The 21,365-nt window shown below is 47.6% G+C and overlaps 1 protein-coding gene across 1 annotated transcript; it reads right to left on the bottom strand.

The window, feature by feature from the left end:
* Positions 1 to 318: 318 nt before the first annotated feature.
* On the bottom strand, positions 319 to 13,966 carry TSPAN16 (tetraspanin 16). The gene is given in 10 exon segments (XM_078059459.1): positions 319 to 335; positions 751 to 826; positions 3,098 to 3,181; positions 4,578 to 4,718; positions 6,775 to 6,832; positions 6,834 to 6,868; positions 8,577 to 8,651; positions 10,988 to 11,185; positions 13,679 to 13,681; positions 13,901 to 13,966. Coding segments are annotated over 10 exon segments (753 nt in total).
* Positions 13,967 to 21,365: the final 7,399 nt, after the last annotated feature.

A 21,365-nucleotide genomic window follows, 5' to 3' on the forward strand; every position in this document is an offset into this window, starting at 1 on the left:
AGTTCAAGATCAAGGTGCCAGGAGATTCAGTGTCTGGTGAAGGAAGACCAGTGTCCTGGGTCATTGATGGCTGGATTTTTTTTTTTTCCTGTGTCCTCTTGTGGAAGAAGCAAAGGAGCTCTCTGGTGTCTGTTTTATAAGGTACTAATCCCATTCGTGAGGGCTCAGCCTTCATGACCTAGTCACCTCCCAGAGGCCCCACCTCCCAAGACCATCACATTGGGAATTTGGTTCCAACATAGGAATTTGGGGGGGGGGACACACAAACGTTTAGTCAGGTGTGATGATAGCCTTGGGGCTGACGCAGATGTATACATTTTAGAGATCTCTGTGTACTGAAGTATGAGGGGAGAAATGACATTGTCTGGGATTCGTTTCTAAATACTTCACCAAGGGGAAAAAGGGATCATGAAACAAACATGTCAGACTCGAGGTGATTGTTGAATCTGGGTGATGGGTATATAGGAGTTTCTTTGGAAAAGTTCTTTTGGTTCTTTTTGTGGACATTTTAGATTTTTTTTTTCCACAAAATAATTTACAAAACAAGACAACTGCATGAGAAGGGAGGCCATGTCATCCCATTTAGGTACTTAGGGCTAAAACCATTGCTAGCTGCCATAAAAAATAAAATGAAGGAAAAAGGATCAGGATAATGGTGCTTTCCAAAATCTTTTATTACCAATCTCTCTTCCAAAGGCAGTGAGGGCCACAGAGAAATAATGAGACAAAATCTCCAGCAGCCAGGTGGACCAGATGTCCTGTCCTCCCCCGAGCTCCGTCTGTCTCCTTTGATGAATAGCAGCAAAGTGGCAAGAATTCCTGGCAGCTGAAATGGGAGAAGAAAGAAATGTTGAACCAACTTAAGGGACCTCTGGAACCCAAAGCAAATTGGATACACTGATAGGGGGAGAGGAGTATCTTCTTCCTGAAAGGTGAAGGGCAGGGTTTTACAGAGAGCGGAAGGCCCCGGATGGTCAGTCTGGAGCCGCTTTGAACCTGTTTCCACAGTCTCAGTCGTGAGCCGAAGATGGAGGCCTTTTGTGATGCACCTGGGTCATTTTCCCTTTGTTTCCCACAGATCTTATCTCCACCCTCTTTCGGCCCTACCCTGGGTCCTGCGAACTACATTTCCCAGAACCTCCTGCCCTTTCACTTCCGGTTATGGAACCGCAACCGCCCAATAGGAGACACCTACCTGCAGGAGATGGGAAGGCTGGAGGAAAAGTTGGAGTATTTCTTCCCCACTGCCTCCTCTCTCCGGCCCACCCTGAGCTCTTCAAGACTGCAGCTGTGGGCAGATGGCCCCTCTTCCTTGACTCTTGCTTTCCCCACCCCTTCAGGCCCAGAAGTAAAAGCTCCCGTGTTGCTAGCCCCTCAGCACCTCATCCCTCCATTTTTCTTAACCCTGCCCACACCTCAGCAAGGAAGCACCCGAAAATTTCTTAAAAGGACCACCTGGGGGCTGCATTCTGTTTCCTGCTGGGATCTTGACTATTATGACCTCCCTGGGGAAGAGGGTGTGGTATAGTTTGCAAACATATATTCGATATAAATGTGTACAATGAAAAAAAAATACCCATTTTTAAAATACAGATCAGATGGATGAGACTCATTCATCTCTCAACTGGCAGTGATCTGCAGAAGAACACTACTGCATCTTGAAAATCAATCTGAGGGAAGCGCCTGAGTGAAAAAAAAAAAAACTTCGTGGGGGCCCAGAGGGATGGAGCCTTTTTTTTTTTTTTTTTTTTTACAAAATAAGAGCTTTATTGAGAAAATTCATATATCATACAATTCACTTTTCTAAAGTGTACAGTTAAGTGGTGTAATCCCTTTATCTTTAATGTTACTACTGAGAAGGTAAGATTTCTATATGCCATTTCGCTATTTGTTTTCCATTTGTGTTTTGTCCTTGTTCTATTTGCTCACCTCAACTTTCTTCTGTGTTAAATATTTTCTAGTGCAGCATTTTAATTCCCTTGTTTCTTTTGCTGTATTTTAAAGTTCTTTTCTTAGCGGTTGCCCTTGGGATTACAATTAATATCTTAACTGTTTACAACCTAGTTTGGATTAACACTAAATGAATTTCAGTAGCATACAAAAACTCTACTCCTATATATCTCTTTTCTTTCCACCCTCCTTTGTGCTACTATTGTCGTGTGCATTACATCTTAATATCAGCCTGTAAACACAGTTTTATAGGTATTGCCTTATGCAGTTGTCTTTTAAATGAGGTAGGAAAAGAAAATTCAGTCCTGGGATCAAGCCCCGCGTTGGACTCTGCACTCAGCGCAAAGTCAGCTTGGGGTTCTTCCTCTCCCTCTGCCCCTCCCCCTGCTCATGCTCTCTCTCTGTCTCAAAAAAAAAAAAAAAAAAAAAAAACCACAAAAACAAAAACAACCACACACTTATCAATACCATACAATAAATTGTCCAATTGAAAAAATCATATTTCTTGTCTCCCGCTGCTGATTTAGAATGCACACGAGGGCAAAGATTTTTGCCTGTGGAGTTCATTGTTGTATCCACAGTGCCTACAACAATGCCTGGTCCAAAGAGGTGCTCGGTAAGTTTTGTGGACTGAAAAAGTGAACATTAAAACTCTTCTAATGGCTTTCCATCATCCTCAGAATAAAGGTCAAACCCCTCTCTGCAGCCTACAAGGTCTTGTATGATCTACCCCATCAGTTCCCTGCCGCATCTCTCCCTACCCCTCTTCTCACTCACCCTGCTCCAGCCACAGTGGCCTCCCTGCTGGTCCGTGAATAAGCCAAGCCTATTGCTACCTCATGGCCTTGGCACCAGCTGTTTCCCCCGGATTCTCCCACACACACACATGGTTATCCCTCATCTCCTCGGGTCACTGGTCAAATGTCACCTCTGCAGGGAAGTCATCCCTGATTCCCTTCCCGATCCTGTCACCCTGCTTTACTCCCTTCCCAGAAGGGATCTTTAACTGAAATAATCATCCATCCCCCACCCCAACTTGAATGTCAGCTCCACCATAGCAGGGATCCCCAGTGCCCAGAACAGTGCTTGGCACACAGTAGGTGCTCAATAAAAGAGCTCACTGCGTTCCAAAGGACCTAGGCCTTACCTGTATCACTGCTGCCCCCCAGTAAGCCCCCACCAAGTTGAAGCTCTGAGTCTTGGTTATTTTCAAGAGTTTGGGGAAACAGCCCTGAGGATACAAATATCAAACCAAAGAACCTCATTAAGGGCTTCTGGACTCCAAGTTCCCATTGGCCCCACCCCTTGGGCCAATGATGTTCCTCTCAGATTCAGGGAGGAGAAGGGGACAAAGCCACAAGGACCTTGACTCCTCACTTGACTGCTTCCCCTATCCCAGCGTCTTCCCTGGACTCCTTGTTCCCTCACCTCACCCAGAACATACCACGTATTCCCCAGGATCTATCTGTAGTGACCCCCAAGTGTGGTGAATAAGAGTATGACCAGATGTCCCAAGTTATTTTGCTAGTTGTGTGACCCTGAGAAGTCGCACACCACTCTGTGCCTCAGTTTCCCCAACTGTAAATGGGACCAACTGGACCTGCTGCCCAAGTTTTTGTGAGGATTAAGAGAAAAAAAATCTACATGAAGTACATAACAGCGGCCTGATAGCCAGTATTCAGTAACTGTTAGTTATTTCTGGGTGCTCTTTACATGTGAACAGAAGGGCTAACATGTATCCAACACCTTCTCAGCCGTTTACGTGTGTTTTCTCACTTATTTATCACTGTAACCTCAAAAGGTGGGTACTATTCTTTTTTCTGTTTTGTAGGTGAAGAAACAGGTTCAGAGAAATTAAGAGACCAGACACAGTGTGTGGGTAGAGTAGCTACCCACTTCCCCTCCTGCAGTCACGGAGATGCTCTCCTTTCTAGGCCCCTGGCAATTCTTGCTTCCAGAAGCTTGAGTTGCCTTGAGCTTGCTCCTGACAGGATTCAGTGCCCCCTTTACTCACTATGCAGTGATTAAGTGTCTACTGTGAGCTAAGCACTGGGAACCCAGCGATGTACAAAACAGACATAATTCCTGCCTTGGTGGGGCCAACATCTGAGTGGTGAACACAGGTAATCAATACAGCAATAACACTGTCAGGTGGTGAGTAAGTGCTGGGCAACTTTCTGTGCCTCAGTCTCCTCATCTATAAAATTGGAGAAAAGCACTCCCCACCTCATCATGGCGTGGGATGAGGACGGAATTCACAAAGTGAGTGCCCGGCCCCCTGGGGAGCTGACACTCTCCAAGAATGATCATTGTTCATCATTACTGCTATATTGTAAGCCCTCTGTAAGGTAGGCAATGTAGGCCAGGGAATGGACTCAGGCCAAACCCAGCTCCACCAAAGCCACTTGAACTGACCTTGAACTGTCCCCGCCCTGAACCTCAGTTTCCCCATATGAGAAATGAGGATGGGAACCCTAAGCCCCCAAGGCCGTGTAGCCAAAATGAGCTGAACACCCAATGACAGTTGCTTTCTTTTGCCCTTGACCACTCTCGCTGGGGTTCTGGCAAATACACAACTTTTCTAAAAGTCACCCACCCTTGGGGTGTACGTAGGTGACCCCCAACACGGTCTCGAGTTACCCCCGGTGGATGATGTCTGTGGACACGTCATGCCCATCGCAGGCTGCGGTCCCGATGGATTTACAGCAGCTCCTGGGGTAGCAGTAACCAGAAAAATCTGTGTAGTTCTTCACCCAACAGCACTTTAGCTGCAGAGAGGAGAATAATCACTTGAAGACTCCCTTTCAGATGTCAAAATAATAATAAAAAAAAAACCCAATAGAAATCATGGTCACCATGGCTACTGTCTAGAGCAGTCATGCTATTCTGGGGCTTGTGCTGAATGCCTCCCTTACTCCAGCCCATCGTGGCTCAGAACCCTCTGTGGCTCTCTTCTTACTTGGGGTAAAAGCTGAACGCCTCACCACGGCCCCCAAAGCCTGGCATGATCTGCCCAGTCACCCGTGGGCCCTCATCTGCCCCCATTCTTCCTCTTAGTCACTCAGCTCCAGCCACACTGGTCCCCTCACTGTTCCTCAAACACACTTCGCAGGCTCCAGCCTCAAGGCTTTTCTGCAGGCTGTTCCCTCTTTCTGGAATGCTGTTCCCTCAAATATCTGCATGCCTCCCTCACTCACTTCATTCAGGTGTCTATTCAAATGTCCCTCCTTGGGAAGGCCTGCCCTGACCCCTCCTTCCAAATTAGCCACAGCGCCTATATCAGTCAGGCTGGGTTCAGGGATCTGCATAACAAAGGACCCCTCAAACTCAGCAGTTCATTTCTCACTCACACTACATGCCCCTCACAGCTTGGCAGGGGGACTCTGTTTCTTGAAATCACTCAAGGACTCAAGCTGATGGAGCAGCCACCATCCGGGTGGTTCCACTATCGTGGCAGGAGGGAAGAGTGCTCTTGAGAGCCCTGTGCTGGCAATGAAATAATTTGGCCCAGAAATAACACGCGTGACTTCTCATAGCTCATTAGGCAGAACTCATCACATGACACCCCCCCAAAGGGGCTAGGACAGATCATCCCATTGTGTGGTGACAATAGGTGACAAATAGCACCTTCGAGTAAACAAACCCTTACTCTCTGTGCCCTTACCCTGCATTGTTTCCCTTCATAGCATTCATCACATCTGACACTAATATTTACTTAGCGGTTTCTTGTCCATGTCCCCACTTAAGCGTCAGTAACACAGGGCAAGGATCTTGTTCTGTGCGCTGCTGTGTCCCCAGAGCCCTGAACAGTGCCCAGCACACAGTAGGTGCTCAATAAGGATTAACAGAAGGGCTGCATGAATGAATGAGAGATGTTCTCTACCACGTCAAGCCTCAGCAGCCAAAACTGGGAGGCAGGAAGCCCCCTACCCATCATGTGCCGTCTCCCAAGCCCGCACGTGACCCCACAGCAGTTCCTGCGCCCAAAACTCAGATGTGAAACACTCCTAGAAACAGGCAATGCTTTTTCCTTCCAAACCCGCCCTGGCTTCAGGGGCCCTTCTAAACTACCTGCCCCAAGAGCTTCCGGTGACTTATGCAGGCTGGTCCTGCTCCTTAAACACCAAGACTCAAGAAGTAAATGCCACCGCCTCCCACCCTGGGGGGTTAGTTACTAAGAAAGAGAGAGAAAATAAAAAATGTTGGCAAAGTTGTAGAGAAACTAATACCCTTGTGCATTGCTGATGAGGATGCGAAATCGTTCAGCTGTGGTGGAAAACAGGATGGAAATTCCTCAAAAAAATTAAACATAGAATTAGCAGATGATCCAGCAATTTCATCTCCGTATATATACCTAAAAGAACTAAACACAGAGACTTGAAGGGATACGCATATGCCCATGTTCATGCAACATTATTCACAAGAGATAAAAGGAGGGAGTAACCAAAGTGTCCATCGATAGGGGAATGAATAAATCAAACGTGGTGTATCTGTACAATGATGATGTACAGATGACGGCACATTAAAAAGAAAGGAGATTCTGACCCATGCTTACAACCTGGAAGACATTATGCTCAGTGAGATAAGCCAATCACAAGAGGACAAATATTGTAGGATTCCACTTCCGTGAGATCCCTAGAGGAGTGACATTCCCAGGGACAGGAAGTAGAATGGTGTGGTGGCAGGTGATGGATGGTGGCGATGGTTGCATAACCACATGAATGTACTTAATACCCCTGAACTGGACTCTTAAAAATGGTTAAGATGACAAGTTTATGTTATGTGTCTTCTACCACAGTAACACACCCCGGATGTGGAGCTCACCTTCTCCATGACCAAGTCCCATTCTGTGGAATAGTCATCTGGCTCATCGTAACCTCGGGGTCACAAAGATGTGTTCCAAGGCCACTTCTTGAACCTCAAAGATGAAACTGGAAGTGACAGGTACACAAAACAGCAAAGTGCCCCACATGGGGAGGTTTCCTGGGGACAGAGCAGGGAGGTGGGGCGCCCCTTCTGCTTTCTTTCTTTTTTTAAGAGTTTATTTATTTATTTATTTGAGAGAGAGAGAGAGAGAGAAAATGAGTGGGGGGAGGGGCAGAGGGAGAGGGACCAGCAGACTCCCTGCTGAGCAGGGAGCCCGACATGGAGCTGGATCCCAGGACCCTGAGATCATGACCTGAGCCAAAGGCAGACACTTAACCGCTTAACCAACTGAGCCACCCAGGCGCCCTCCTTTCTGCTTTCTTTTACTTCCTTGACAGTACCCCCCCCCCCCCGGCCAGCTACGCATCTGCCCTGGAGGAGGACAATTTCTGGCTGCCATCACCCCTGAGAGAGGGACATAGGAAGAGCGTGGGTCTCCGAGCTCAGTGCATCTGGTTGTACCCACCACAAACTTGAATCATCTGCTCTTTTGAATCGCCCACATGCCTGCTACACCCCCGATTTGGCTGGAACTCGATTAAAGATTTGAATATCATCTTTAGCAACTGAATCAATCACTACACAAAAGGGGCAAATTTCATTTTCTATTTTTTAAATCAAGGTCTAAATAAAAAAGTTTTCTGGCTGAGGTGAAATAGTCACATGGTTCAAAATTCACAAAGCACAGAAGGGTAGACCATGAAAAGTCTCCCTCCCACCTTTTTCTCCCAGCCAAGTTCCTCCCACTCCACTACGGTGACGGTGACTGTTTCCTGTGTCCCAAAAGACATATTCGGTGTGTGTCAAAGCAAAGCATAGTCTCATTATTCTTCTCCCTGCTTTATACTATTCTCATTGTTCTGCATATGGCTGTTGTTAGCAAGAGTAACAGTTGCTCTTGGTGCCCAGCGCACATCCCAGTGGCGTTTGTCATTTCTGTGCCCACTGGCCTGGCTTCCCACTGCCAGCAACCGAGGGCTCTCTGTGGCATCTCAGCCCACATGTGCCCTGCGAGCAGCCCTCAAGCAATACTGATGGGAGGGGGATCAATATCGCAGCTCCCTCGCCCCTCGAGTGGGAAAACAGACACGCATTCGATGCTGCTCCCAGATGCACCCCCCCCCCAGGACTGAGCCCAGCTGCCTGCAGGGTTGCCCTTTCCCCCTGTCCCCTCCAGGTCCCTCTTGGGATCCCCTCTCAAATAAACGGTGAGCATTATTATAAATGAACCACCCTCCTACTGATGCTTACAATCTTTTGCACACCTCGGTGTATACTATACGTCCTTCTGCACCCGAGCAAGCCAATCCTTGGATGATTCCTAGGGATGGGATAGCTGGGTCAAAGCATCCATGCTTTGTCATTTTGACGGATTTGGCTAAATAGCCCTCTGTTTCTGACACATTTCAAAACCCCAACAGCTTTTGCAGCTTTGCCCATTACTTCTTAACACCTCACCACCAAAAACGCAAGGGAGATGGTGAATGAAATTAACTCGGCCAGTCTCTTGAGGCCTTCGAGGAGACGGCGGAGGTTTTTGGCTCTTCACCCCATTTCTGGAGACCCCATCTCCAGCCCCAGGGACCCATGGGCCAGGTGTATCACCGCGTGGGCGGCTCACGGGGGGAGGGGCGTTGCTTCTCACGATTTCGATTTCTTTCTAATCTAATGGGGAGTGGGAGCAACAGCATAGTACTTACAATGTGGAATAAGGCAAGGACCACTGTGGTGACTATGATTTCAGCGATGAGGATGATAACCGTGGACAGGAAACACTGGAAGACACAGAGGGGTCGGAGGGGGCTGGGAGCCTGCTCAGCCGTGTCCCTGCAGGGGTGGGGACTGTCCCTCCCCCAACCCCCGGGCCATGGGACCTCTTCAGTTTGAAAGAACTCAGCCTTGGGTGGGGTGTAGGGCTTCTTTCTTTCACGTGGCGTTTTCTTGCATGTCATCCAGGATGTTGGCACTGAGGTATTCTTGGAGCCACTAGCTGGAGCCTAGCACTTTCTGAGCACCAGGGAGACCTGTGAGGGGACCTCCAGGTCAGTAAAGGCTCTGTGCATCGACAGCAGGAGCCTGTGGGGAATCAGGAGGGATGGTGGGAAGGACAGAACACAGAACGGAGGCAGGAGGAGGGGAGGAGAAGCAGGCTGAGAACTCTTGCAAATGGGGGTAGGGGGGAGGGGGCTGTAGGGAAGATGCAGGGTGATAGGTCGGTGGCTGCGGGGTTGGTGGTAGTGGTGGGGGGCTTATGTTTGCTGGCCTATGCTAGCCTCTGTGGCTGAGATGCCACAGAGAGCCCTTGGCCTTGTGACAAAATTCACAAGCCCAATGGAAAACGATGAGAAAGACAGCAAGCAGAGGGGATGTCTTGAAGTCACCCATCAAGGAGAAACTGCTGCTCAGTCTAGGCCTCAGTTTCCCCATAGATACATGTGGGCATGGGACCAGCTCACGGGGGTGTCTGTACGTTCTGGAGAGCTTCTGGAAGCCAGATGGGGGCAAAGTAGGTCAGCTCCTGGCTCTCCTTTCATCTATTTGATTATGATTACTAAAATCTGTTTGCTAATTGAGACTTTGAGTTGCCAGACCGGCCCATGGCTGGGCTTATCTAGTCCTGATATGGAAAGGCAGGAAAACGCAGTGGAGACACACCCGGGGACCCCAGAACCCACAAGGACAAACATGGGAGCAGGGCTTAGCGGTTGTGGGACCCCAGACAAGTGGCTCGTGTAACGGATTGTGAGGATTAATATTAATATTACTACCTCCCTGCCTCTGGGTGACTGAGGTGGCTGGAGGATAGATATCCAGGCGTCCGTATGTCCTACAGGTTCCATCTTCAGAATCTATCCCTATTCTGCCCACTTCTCCCCCCTCCACAGCCTCACCCGGCCCAGCCCCCACTGTCTCCCACCTGGACCAGCACAGTCCCTTCACCCTGGTCTCTCAGTCAGGCCCTCGTCCCCCACCCTCTGTTCCCCTAATGACCACCAGAGGGCGCTTGTGAGCACCTGAGTCAGGGCACATCCTTCCTCTGCTCAGAATCCTCTGTGGCTCCCAACACCATAAAAAACGATTTTGCTTTTCTGAGTGAGGTCTCAGAGGCTTTGGAGGGACAGACGCGAAGGGTAAAGTTAATCTGATTTGCTGATGGGTTGGATGTAGGGTGTGAGGCCTCTTTGATTCCTTCAAGCTAAGCTATGAATAAAATAGCATCCACATCATATTGAAAATAAAATGGACTATTTCAGGAACAGGACCTGCCCAATAAATATTTGCTGAATGTAGTAATCAAGAGAGAAAACGAGATAATAGAGTTTCAGGGAGGAGGAGGGTGGGGGCGGGGTGCTTTTTAATAATGGAGATTGTTTATGCTCTGAAAGATGACCCTACTAAGGATCTCCCTGAAACCCCCAAATTGAAATAACCAGAGTTTTGCAACAACATAGTGAAGGAAGGAAAACAAAAAATGCTGGAGACAAATTTTACCTAAGGTGGGATAATCCACTCAGACAAGATTCTAAGGGAAATGGGAGTGGGGAAGATGGGAGCTGGCCTTTGGGGAGTTGGCCAAGGCTATGTGTGAGGATGAGCAAGACATGTAAAATCTACAACATGCTGTCTGCATGATCATGCTTAAAACTTTCCTACCTCATGTACTTGAACATGTACTTGTGCAGACATGAGGATAACAACTGTATTGTGTTAGTGGGAACATACACATGGGCTGATGGAACAGAGCAGTGTGCCCAGGAAAGACCCAAGCATAATGGCAATTAGTGTAGGCAGAAGAGGACTGACCCCTACCTCACACCACACACACCTAATCCAACTCCCAAAAGACAAAGAGCTAAAAGTGAGAAATCAAGAACTTAAAATTATGGGAAGAAAACCTAGGAGACTAGAATGTATGGCCTGGGGTAGGAGAGGAGTTCTAACCGAGATATATCATAAAGGAAAAGATGGATGCATCTCATGCCATCATATGAGACACCACAAAGACTGAAAAATAGGGGATGCTGATGGCAGGGGTTTGTAATATGTGCAAGGAAGGATTCACATGGTGGTGGGGTGGGAGTTTTGGGGGATGTATGCAGATCCAACTTACAAACAAGAGAGTACCTCTGCTTTCTTTGGTTGCTCCATACCACCCAGCAAAGCTGAGCAGCACTGTGATGCAGCCCATTGCCAGGCACAGGTAGCCAATGTGAAGGAGATATGCAGAGGCCAGCCCAAGGACCCTTATCAGGACAGCCCCTCTGAACTTGACATAGATGCCCAGGCCAATGGGGATCACACCAGACATCTTTAGGACAGAAATCAGACAGGAAAAAAAAGTCTGTTAGTTGTATACAAATAGAACTCTCGCTGGGGGTGGGGATGGGGGTGGGAGGGGAAGAGCAAAGGCAAATAAAATCAGCAAAAACATTAAAAAATGTTAATACCCAGAGTTAGTGAGGATGTGGAGAGACATTCTCACATATTGTTGCCAGGTAACAAGCTTTTTTGAGGGGGACGGTGTGCAGAAGGACACTTTGCAATTCATATTTAAAATCTTAAAGGTTTTACAGTAAAACCCTTTACCTAGAAATTACATTTGTAGTTATTCAGCCTAATATCTGATATCCTAATAGACATGCACATACATACCTCAGTATCAGAGTGCTCAGGGATGAAACTACCTGAAGCAATCAATAATACAGATTGGGTAGGTAAATCATGGGACAGCCATGCAATGGGACTCTAGACAGTTCTTTTAAATAATGCTCTAGGACAAGGGTTGGCAATTTTTGTGTATGTGAAAAGCCCCAGATATTGTGAGCTTTGTTAGGCCATAAGGCCTCTGCTGAAACGATTCAGCTCTGTCAGTGTAGCTCAAAAGCAGCCATGTGCAATTCATAAACAAATATATTTTATTTACAAATAAATAATATCTATTTATCTATCTATTTACAAGGCTGTAGTTGCCTGATCCTTATTGTGGGAGGAGAATGTTTATTGATATGGCAGTCATGTTCTTTGGTATTTATACAACTGAGCTGAAAACTAATGTTTCCACAAAAACCTGCACATGGATGTTTCTAGAAGCTCATAGTTGCCAAAACTTGAAAGCAACCAAGATAGCCTTCAGCAGGTGAATGGATAAACTGTGGGACATTCAATGGAAGATTAGCACTAAAAAAAAATGAGCCATTAAGCCATGAAAAGATATGAAGGAAACTCGCAATCGTATTGCTGAGTGAAAGAAGCCAATTTGAAAAGGCTACACAGTGTATGATTCCAAGTATATGTCATCCTGGAAAAGGCAAAACTATGGAGACAGTAGAAGGACCAGTGGTCGCCAGGGGTTAGTGGGGAGGTAGAGAAGACAGGTGGAGCACAGAGATTTTTAGGGTGGTGAAACTACTCCGTATAATAATACTAAAATGGTGGATACACTGTCAAAAGCCATAGAATGTACAACACCAAGAGTGAACCCTAATGTAAACTATGCATTCTGGGTGATGATAATGTCCATGTAAGTTCATCAATTGTAGCAAATATACTGCTCCGGTGGGAATGTTCTGATGAGGAAGGCTGTGCGTGTGTGTGGAACAGGGGTATATGGGAAATCTCAGTACCTTCTGCTCAACTTTGCTGTGAACCTGAAACTGCTCTAAAAAATAAAGTCTATCTGGGGCACCTGGGTGGCTCAGTCAGTTAAGCGTCTGCCTTCGGCTCAGGTCATGATCCCAGGGTCCTGGGATCGAGCCCCACATCGGGCTCCCTGCTCCATGGGAAGCCTGCTTCTCCTTCTCCTGCTCCCCCTGCTTGTGTTCCTTCTCTTGCTGTGTCTCTCTCCGTCAAATAAATAAATAAAATCTTTAAAAAATAATAATAAAGTCTATCCAAAAGGAGGGGAAATTAAATTTTTAAAAAGGGGGAAAGTGGATTGTAAAGCAATAGCTTTTCTGTGTTTGTTTTGCTGTTTTTAAAAGGTAAACAGGAAAATCTGGAAGGATATCAAAATGGGGATGGTATTTATTGAGCAATGTTCCCATGATAGGTATAAGCTCTTTAAATGTTCTGTATCATTTAATTTCCATGAAAATGTTACAACACAGATAACAAGATGAGGGGTGATATTTAATATCCTTCTTTTTCCTGGCAACCTTTTCTTAATGCCATTCGGCTATCAAAACAATTGCTTATTTTTTTATTTTATTTTTTAAAAGATTTTATTTATTTATTTGATAGAGAGACAGCGAGGGAGAGGGCACAAACAGGGGGAGTGGGAGAGGGAGAAGAAGGTTTCCCACTGAGCAGGGAGCCCGATGTGGGGCTGGATCCCAGGACACTGGGATCATGACCTGAGCCGAAGGCAGACGCTTAACCGTCTGAGCCACCCAGGCGCCCCCAAATAAAATCTTTAAAAAAGAAAAAAAAGAGATTTATTTTATTTTGAGAGAGCGGGAGGGGCAGAGGGAGAGAAAGAGAATCCCAGGCAGACTCTGCACTGAGCCCAACGGGCGGGGAGGGAGGGGGCTCAATCTCACCACCTGGAGATCAAGCCAAAGCCAAGAGTTGGCTGCTTAACCGACTGCGCCACCCAGGCGCCCCAAAACAATTGCTTCTTAACGATGCACATTTTGGGTCACTTTTATAGTAAGAAAAAAAAGTGTTTTGAAGAATTTAAAGGACCCAGAAAAATAACCACTCCCTTTTATCCTTCCCAAACAACTTAGTGTTCTGCAGGATTTGACTTAGAGTCAAGCTCTTCCGCCACCAACCCGGGCCCCAACCCCAGCCCCCCCATCACAGCCTCTGTGCTTGATTTCACCGACTCTGAGTCGATAGAGCCTACACCTGTTCCCAATGTGTCCTGCTCCTCGTCAGTCTGCCCTACATCCTTCCTGCTTCCCTGGGGACGACCGATCTGGATGCCAGTGAATTTGGATCAACTTATTTCTGTCTTTGAGGAAGCCAGCTATGGAGGAAGGGCTGCAAAGCCCCAGGGCCTGGGTGGTGACATACTTCCAACCACGAAGCCATTGAAGAAAGATAACAGTCTCTTCAGGGAAGAATACGGAGTGTGCATTTCATCCATGTCGGCCGGACTGGGGTGCTCCGGACGTTTTAGTTAGCATCCTCCTAAATAAACGTCAGGGCTACTGTTTCCCCAGATGGTATAGGTCTAGGGTCGGGGGCACCAAGGCTGACTTGCCCCTCTCTCTTCTGGCTGTCTGATATCTGCCAGGGAGGGGCCCCAGCAGCCACCCCTCCTCAATCATAAGCCTCCATCACATCACAATCGGATGCCGGAGCAAGGCTCCCCATGCCCAGGAAGCAGGTGCCCCGAGCTACCCCTGCTGGCTCCTCATCCTCCAAATAGGCTGCACCAGGGGTGGAGAGAAGGCATGACGTCCTGCCCTGGTACACCCCCAGATGCCACCTGGGCCTTCTGGGCATAGTGTTCAGCACTGACCGCTCTGGCCCTGCTAGACTGGGAGCTCTGAGTGGGCACGGTCCTGGGCTGTCCTCATCTTGGTTGTGTTCCCAAAGCCTGGTACACAGTAGGTCCTCAAGAAACCGATGTGGAATGAATGAATGAAGAAGCTCCAGGAAGCAGGATCTAGCTACAAGCCATCAGGTCCCCCAAGCCTCTGCCTCCACATTAGCTCACTTGACTCATCCTCATCCTTCTCACAGGGCTCAGAGGCCAAGGTAACTGCCCAGGGTGACACAGGAAGCAAGGTCGAGGCTGGGCTTTGAAGCTCCAAGAGTGATGTGAAGGTGGGAACCTCTGACAGCTCTCCACCGTCCCCACTCCAGCCCCACTCCCACTCCCACCAAAACCTTTTCTTTCTGCCTCTGAGGTCTGCTCAGCCATAGCAGGTGAAGGAATTTTCCTTGAGCCCATGTGCCACTGATCAGCAGGCTTTGATGAGACGGGCATAGCAGGCATTTCAGAGCAAAAATTGTGCGCGAGGGCATAGAGACCCCCCCCCACACACACACACATTTGAATTGATTTAAGGAATGTTTGTCAAATTGCTTCTTGAAACATGTGGAACTAAAAATGTTCACATAGGAGTGACCATCTACTCCCTGGACTGCGGGTCACATTCACATCCAGGAGTGTATCCTTCCATGACTTTCTCCAAAAGGTCATTTGAAGTAAGGAGCCTAAGAGCCAGGGGCAGAGGGCCTCACAATGGGGAAGCACAGGAGGGTGAGAAAATGGGGGTGCAAGGGAGCATGGGAAAATGCAGGGATGCCAATGAGGGCGTGAAAATGTGGGCAAAGGTGGACAGGAGAGTGTTGGCGCAAGGGAGGACTGGGGAGGTGTGGCTCAAAGAGGGCGGGGAAATGAAGGACAAACAAGGGCAGGGAGGATGGGAGGCCCAGTGGAGGCTGAAGGAGAGCACACCCCGCGATGGCCAGAGGAACTCAGGACCCTTTGACTGAGGCGCGAGGTACCTCCTCCAAGCCCCGCCCCCGCAGCAGCCCCGCCCCCGTCCCGGCTTCTCTGCGGGGACCAGGCGCGGGTCTCGGCCTCTCGCACCCCCTGGCGGCCATCAGTGGAAGCGCGGCCCTACGTGGGCCCCTATTCGAGTTTCCCAGCCAGCCAAGGCCAACTGAGCCTCGGTGCCCGGGACCGCCGCTCTGACCGTCAGTGGGAGGAAATGGAGTGGGTCTGTGACGCAGCCTCCAAGTCCCCCTAACCCACACCAACTGAATCGGTGCGAAGAAATAGAATTGTGCAGGCATCTGGCGAATTACAAATGTCAGATATTTGGCACCCCCCCCAAAAATAGAGAAAACTAGTGCAATCTATCAGTAATAGTTCAGAGGTTCTAGAAAACAGTGAAAAGCCGCTCTTGAAGGGAAGCTACAGAGCCATTAGGAAAACATTTAAATATTATTGTAGAAATAGGAGAACTACTCCAATATTTGCCTAATAATAGAGCTTAGGGTGTGTTAAGATAGTCCTAATTCATTTCTCCCCTGCCTGGTCTCCTTCCTTATATTTTAGAAGATGTGTGGTGGGTTTTTTTTAAGATTTTATTTATTTTTTTGAGAGAGAAGGAGAGAGCATGAGTTGGGGGAGGGTTAGAGGGAGAGGGACCAGGAGACTCCCTGCTGAGCGGAGAGCAGGACTTGGGGCATGGTCCCAAGACCCTGAGATCATCACCTGAACTGAAGTGAGACACCTAATCAACTGAACCATTCACGGACTCCTCTTAATCCTTCTTATAAAGACACCAGTCATGTTGGATCAGGGTCCATCCACAGGGACATCGTTTTACCTTCATTTATCAATATTGGTCTATCAGTTGTAACAAATTGATCACAAATGCAAGATGTTAATAATAGGGCAAGCTGTAGGTGGAAGGGAGAGGAGATATATGGTAACTCTCTGTACTTTGCGTTCAATTCTTCAAGCCTAAAACTTAAAAAAAAAAAAAAAACTCTATTAATTAAAAAAAAAAAGAAGGGGTGCCAGGGTATCTCAGTCAGTTAAGTGTCTCACTCGTGATTTTGGCTTGGTTCATGATCTCATGGGTCGTGAGATCGAGCCCCGCACCTGGATCCACGCTCAGCAGGGAGTCTGCTTGGGATTCTCTCTCTCCTTCTCCCTCTGCCCCTACCCCCCCAAAATAAATAAATAAATAAATAAATAAATAAATAATATTTTTTTAAAAAGAAAACACTGGTGGTGGCATCTGTTTTTTGCTCCAAACTCATTTGCACAATCTGACATTTATTTTTTAAGTCTTTTTTAAAATGAGGAAATAGAACACAAATGCAGAAAACTACATAAAACACATATGCCTGCTAAATGCGACAAATGAATCACGACAAAGCAAACAACACTGCAAGCATGTTTTGTAACTTTACGTAAAAAATATAGTACCATAGGTGTGATTTTTATAACTTGCTGGGAAGGCAGCGTGGTATGTTCCTTAAGAACATGGAAATCTCAGGGTACCTGGGTGGCTCAGTCGGTTAAGCATCCGACTCTTGATTTTGGCTCCTGTCAGGTATCAGGGTCATGAGATGGAGACCCGTGTTGGACTCCGTGCTTAGCAGAGAGTCTGCTTGAGATTCTCTCCCCCTGCGGCCCCCCATCATGATCCCAGGGTCCTGGGATCCAGCCCCATGTGGGGCCCCATGCTCAGCGGGGAGTCTGCTTCTCCTTGTCCCTCTGCCCCCCCCCCCCCGCTAGTGCTTGCTCTCTCGCTCAAATAAATAAATAAAATCTTTTAAGAAGGACATGGAAATCTCTTCTCTGCTATTTATTCACTGGGGGCCCAGGGTTGTTTTGAGATAAATGAAATAATAAATCCCCATTTTACAGGTGGATAAACTGAGGCATGAAAGTTAAAACACCTGGCCAATGTCACAGATAGAAGATGGTGAAACTCAGACTTTGATCCCAGGGTCTCAATCTTAATCACCACATAGATGTTTTGGTTGCAGGACAGCTGTCCAGCTCTCTGCCCATGAGTATATATACAGAGTCTTTCTTATGTTAAAATATAGAATCCATCACAGCCTTGGAAATTCAATGGTGTGGAAAAACTATCCCAACACAGCAGATTCCAAGCTGGGTTTTCAGAACAATCATAACTTTTGAAAAAGCAGAGCAGATACCTATTCTGTAGAGAAAAATGACCAGAATGAAAGCCATAAAAACACCAGCGTTGGTGAGCTTTTGAGCAACTTGGGGCTCAACCCCACAACCCTGAGATCAAGACCTGAGCCAAAACCAAGAGTTGGTCACTTGACCGACTGCACCACCCAGGTGCCCCAGGAAAAAACTGTTTTTAAGAAAATGGAGGGATGCTGTGATTGTAAAAGGAGAACCCAGAGGACCCAAGGACACGTGCCCAGGCTGAATGACAGGTGCTGTCTTCAACCAGGACCTCTGCATGCTTGAAAGGGTTTTCTTGCCATCTCAGCTGATGCTCCTTGCTGAGTCTGGTGGGGATTTCATGATATCGGAAACCACGACCTCATCTTTGACCACAGGAGTGAGAGAGAATGTTCAGAAACAAACAAACAAACAAAACAAACGAACAAAAAAAACCCCAGCTCTGGCCCGCAACTTCTCCATGATCTCAGGGATCCTGGAAAACAATCCCACCCAGTGTTGGAATTCCCTCTGCAGGCTGCATGCCAACTGTTTTTTCTGTTGTTCTCTCTTAAAAGATCCAAGAGAGTTGGTGTGTCCGTTTCTTGGCGCCCTTACCCTGTGCCAGTGTTTAACTAACAGTCTGGGATCTCCTCTTCTGTCTCTGGAGGTAGGAGCTCTTGTTCTTCCCATTTTACAGTCAACAATCTGGGGGCATGATGGGGGAAGCCTTGTGTTCAGGTCACACTACTGAGATTTGAATGCTGCCTTCTGAGTCTGAAGTCAGGGCTTCTTTGTGTGGGTGGCATCTGCCCGTTCACTAATGCATGCAACTTTTCATTCAGTGAGCATCCATTGAGCGCCCAGTGGATACCAACCGCTGTACCAAACAAAACAGTCGCTGTCCCTCCCATCACAAACTCAGATACTCGAGGGACCCAGATGTGTAAACAGACAATTACAACATTGGATCTGGGATGACGGGGATCTCACTACCTGACAAAGCAACCTGGTCCATTATTGGTGGACCCCAGTGTGAGCCCCTTATTCCTTGGGCCTGGAAGTGCTCAGGTGTCCATGAGCCAAAGGGGACTCGGACCCTGCAGCTCTCCCATTTGGAAGTCTGGCCTTTTATCTGCATTGCTGTCTCCTTCTCCTGGGCCTGGCTTCTGGAGTCTGCCAGGAGTGGCCTCTGACCTTCATCCTCGGCCCTTCTAACACATGAAGACCGTCGAGGCATCACCTGACAACTTTTTTTTTTTTTTAGATTTTATTTATGTATTTGGGAGAGAGAGAGCACAAGCAGGGGCAGGGGCAGAGGGAGAGGGAGAAGCAGGCTTCCCGCTGAGCAGGGAGCCAGATGTGGGGCTCGATCCCAGGACCCTGGGATCATGACCTGAGCCGAAGGCAGACGCATAACCAACTGAGCCACCCAGGCGCCCCCACCTGACACCTTTATGTGTTTAATGTGGGCAGATGTAGCAATTGGCACCAATGCCCAGCTTCTCTTATTAAAAAACAAAATGAAGGGGTGCCCGGGTGGCTCAGTTGGTTAAGTGTCCTACTCTTGGTCTCAGCTCAGGTCATGATCTCGGGGTCCAGGGATCGAGCCCCACATCAGGCACCATGCTGCTGAGTGTGGAACCTGCTTGGGATTCTCTCTCTCCCTCTCCCTTTCCCCCTCCCCCGCTTGCTTGCGCTCTCTCTCTAAAAAAGAAAAAAAATTTTAAAAACAAAATGAAGTCTGGCCATTTTTCATCACGAAATAGGCTGTGCTACGATGTCACTGATATGAAATACCTAGAAGAGGCAGGTTTACAGAGACGGGGATAGAATAGAGTTTACGGGGTAGGGGGGAGTACAGAGAATGGGAAGTCACTGCTACACGGGAGCAGAACTTCTGCTTGGGGCGATGAAAAATTTTGGAAATAGGAGTGTGGTGGCCCGGCATTGTGAACATATTTAACGCCGCTGAATCAAACACGTAAAATTAGTTAAAATGGCCAGTTTTATTTTATATATTTTTTACCATGATTTTAAAAGAGCATTAAAAGTCACCATGCTTAGTGTAAAAACATCCAGATGTTGTAAAAACTGATCGCAACCTAGTAAGAGTCCCTGTTAATCCCACATATTCCTCCAGATTTTTCTACCTTACATTAAGCTTTATAACTTATTATTTTGACCAATCTGGGTCCTCTCCATGCCCCACCTCACAATCACAAGTTTTCCTGTCTGCTTTGTTCAGTGCTTGGTACACAGTAGGAGCTCAAAAAAGACCCATTGACTGTTTATTCGAGAGTCCATGGAGTGAAAAAACCCTTGTGTTTGCAGGCTGGTGCCTACCCTGGTTCTGCCCCTTGCTGGCTGTGGGACCCTGATCCATTGCTTGGCCTCAGGATACCTGAGTCTTACCTGCAAAGTGAGTTCAAGAAGTGTTTTCACATGAGGGTGTGGAGAAATACCTGCATTCACTGCTGGCGGGAGTGTAGTGGGGGGCAGCCCCCTGGGAAAAACAGTCCTGCGGTTCCTCAAAGGGTTAAGCATAGAAATACCATAGGACCCATCTGGATATGCACCCAAGAGAAATGGAAACATACATCCACACAAATACTTGTACTTGAATATTCAGAGCAGCATTGTTCATAATCGCCAAAGGTGGAAACAATCCAGGGGCGCCTGGGTGGCTCAGTGGGTTAAGCATCCGACTCTTGATTTTGGCTCCGGTCATGGTATCAGGGTCGTGAGATGGAGCCCCACATTGGGCTCTGAGCTCAGCAGAGAGTCTGCTTGAGATTCTCCACCTCTGCTCCTCCCCCACCCGCCCCCACCTCCACTCTCGCGAACTCTCTCTCTCAAATAAATAAATTAATAAATAAATCTTAAAAAAATAAAAAGGTGGAAACAGCCCAAATGTCCCTCCATGGATGAGCGAATAAACAAATTGTGGTAGATAAATACAATGGAACATGATTTAGCCACAATAAGGAATGAACCTCTAATACATGTACAGTGATGATGAGTCTTGAAAACACTACACTAAGTGAAAGGAGTCAGACCATGTATTACATGATTCTAGTCATACAAAAGTCCAGAATAGTGGGCTAGTGGTTGCTTAGGGCTCAGGGGATAGGGGACAGGGGAATGACAGCTAATGGGTGCAGGGCATTTTTCCAAACATGAAAATGTTTGCCAATTGACTACGACAAAGATTGCATGCATCTGTGAATATATGAAAACCCATTGAATGGTACACTTTAAATGGACATTTATGGTATGTGAATTATATCTCAATAAGGCTATTTTTAAAAAGATTTTATTTATTTCTTTGAGAGAGAGAACACGAGCAGTGGGGAGGGGCAGATGGAGAAGGAGAAGCAGACTCCCCACCCAGCACGGAGGAGCCGGGCATGGGGCTCGATCCCAGGACCCTGAGGTCATGACCTGAGCCAAAGGCAGATGCTTAACCAACTGAGCCACCCAGGCGCCCCTCAATCAAGTTATTTTTAAAAGGTTTTGCTTCTGAGCTGGAGGTGAGGAGAGGCTGCAGGCTGAAGACGGCCAAGGTCAGCTAGCTGTCCATCTGTGGGAATAAATGAGAAAGACGCACGAAGGAGGAGACGCCCCAAGGCACTTAGTGCCTGCAGCTCAGCCCAGATGGCTGAGGTCGGGCCAGCCCAGCCCTGACCTAGTAACCGTTTCTTTTGCGGCCGAGAAGAAATGGACTGCGATCTTACTTTGTGGCCTGAAACTGCAGAGGAGGTTCCTGTGGTGAGATCTCCCCTCCCACATCGGAAACTTCTCCTCATGGGTTTTTGGGGCCAAACCCTGTGGCTTCTGTGGCTTCTGAGGTCTGGCCCCAACCGGC

Source organism: Halichoerus grypus, chromosome 1 (genome assembly GCF_964656455.1).
Source record: "Halichoerus grypus chromosome 1, mHalGry1.hap1.1, whole genome shotgun sequence".
Classification (NCBI taxonomy): Eukaryota; Metazoa; Chordata; class Mammalia; order Carnivora; family Phocidae; genus Halichoerus; species Halichoerus grypus.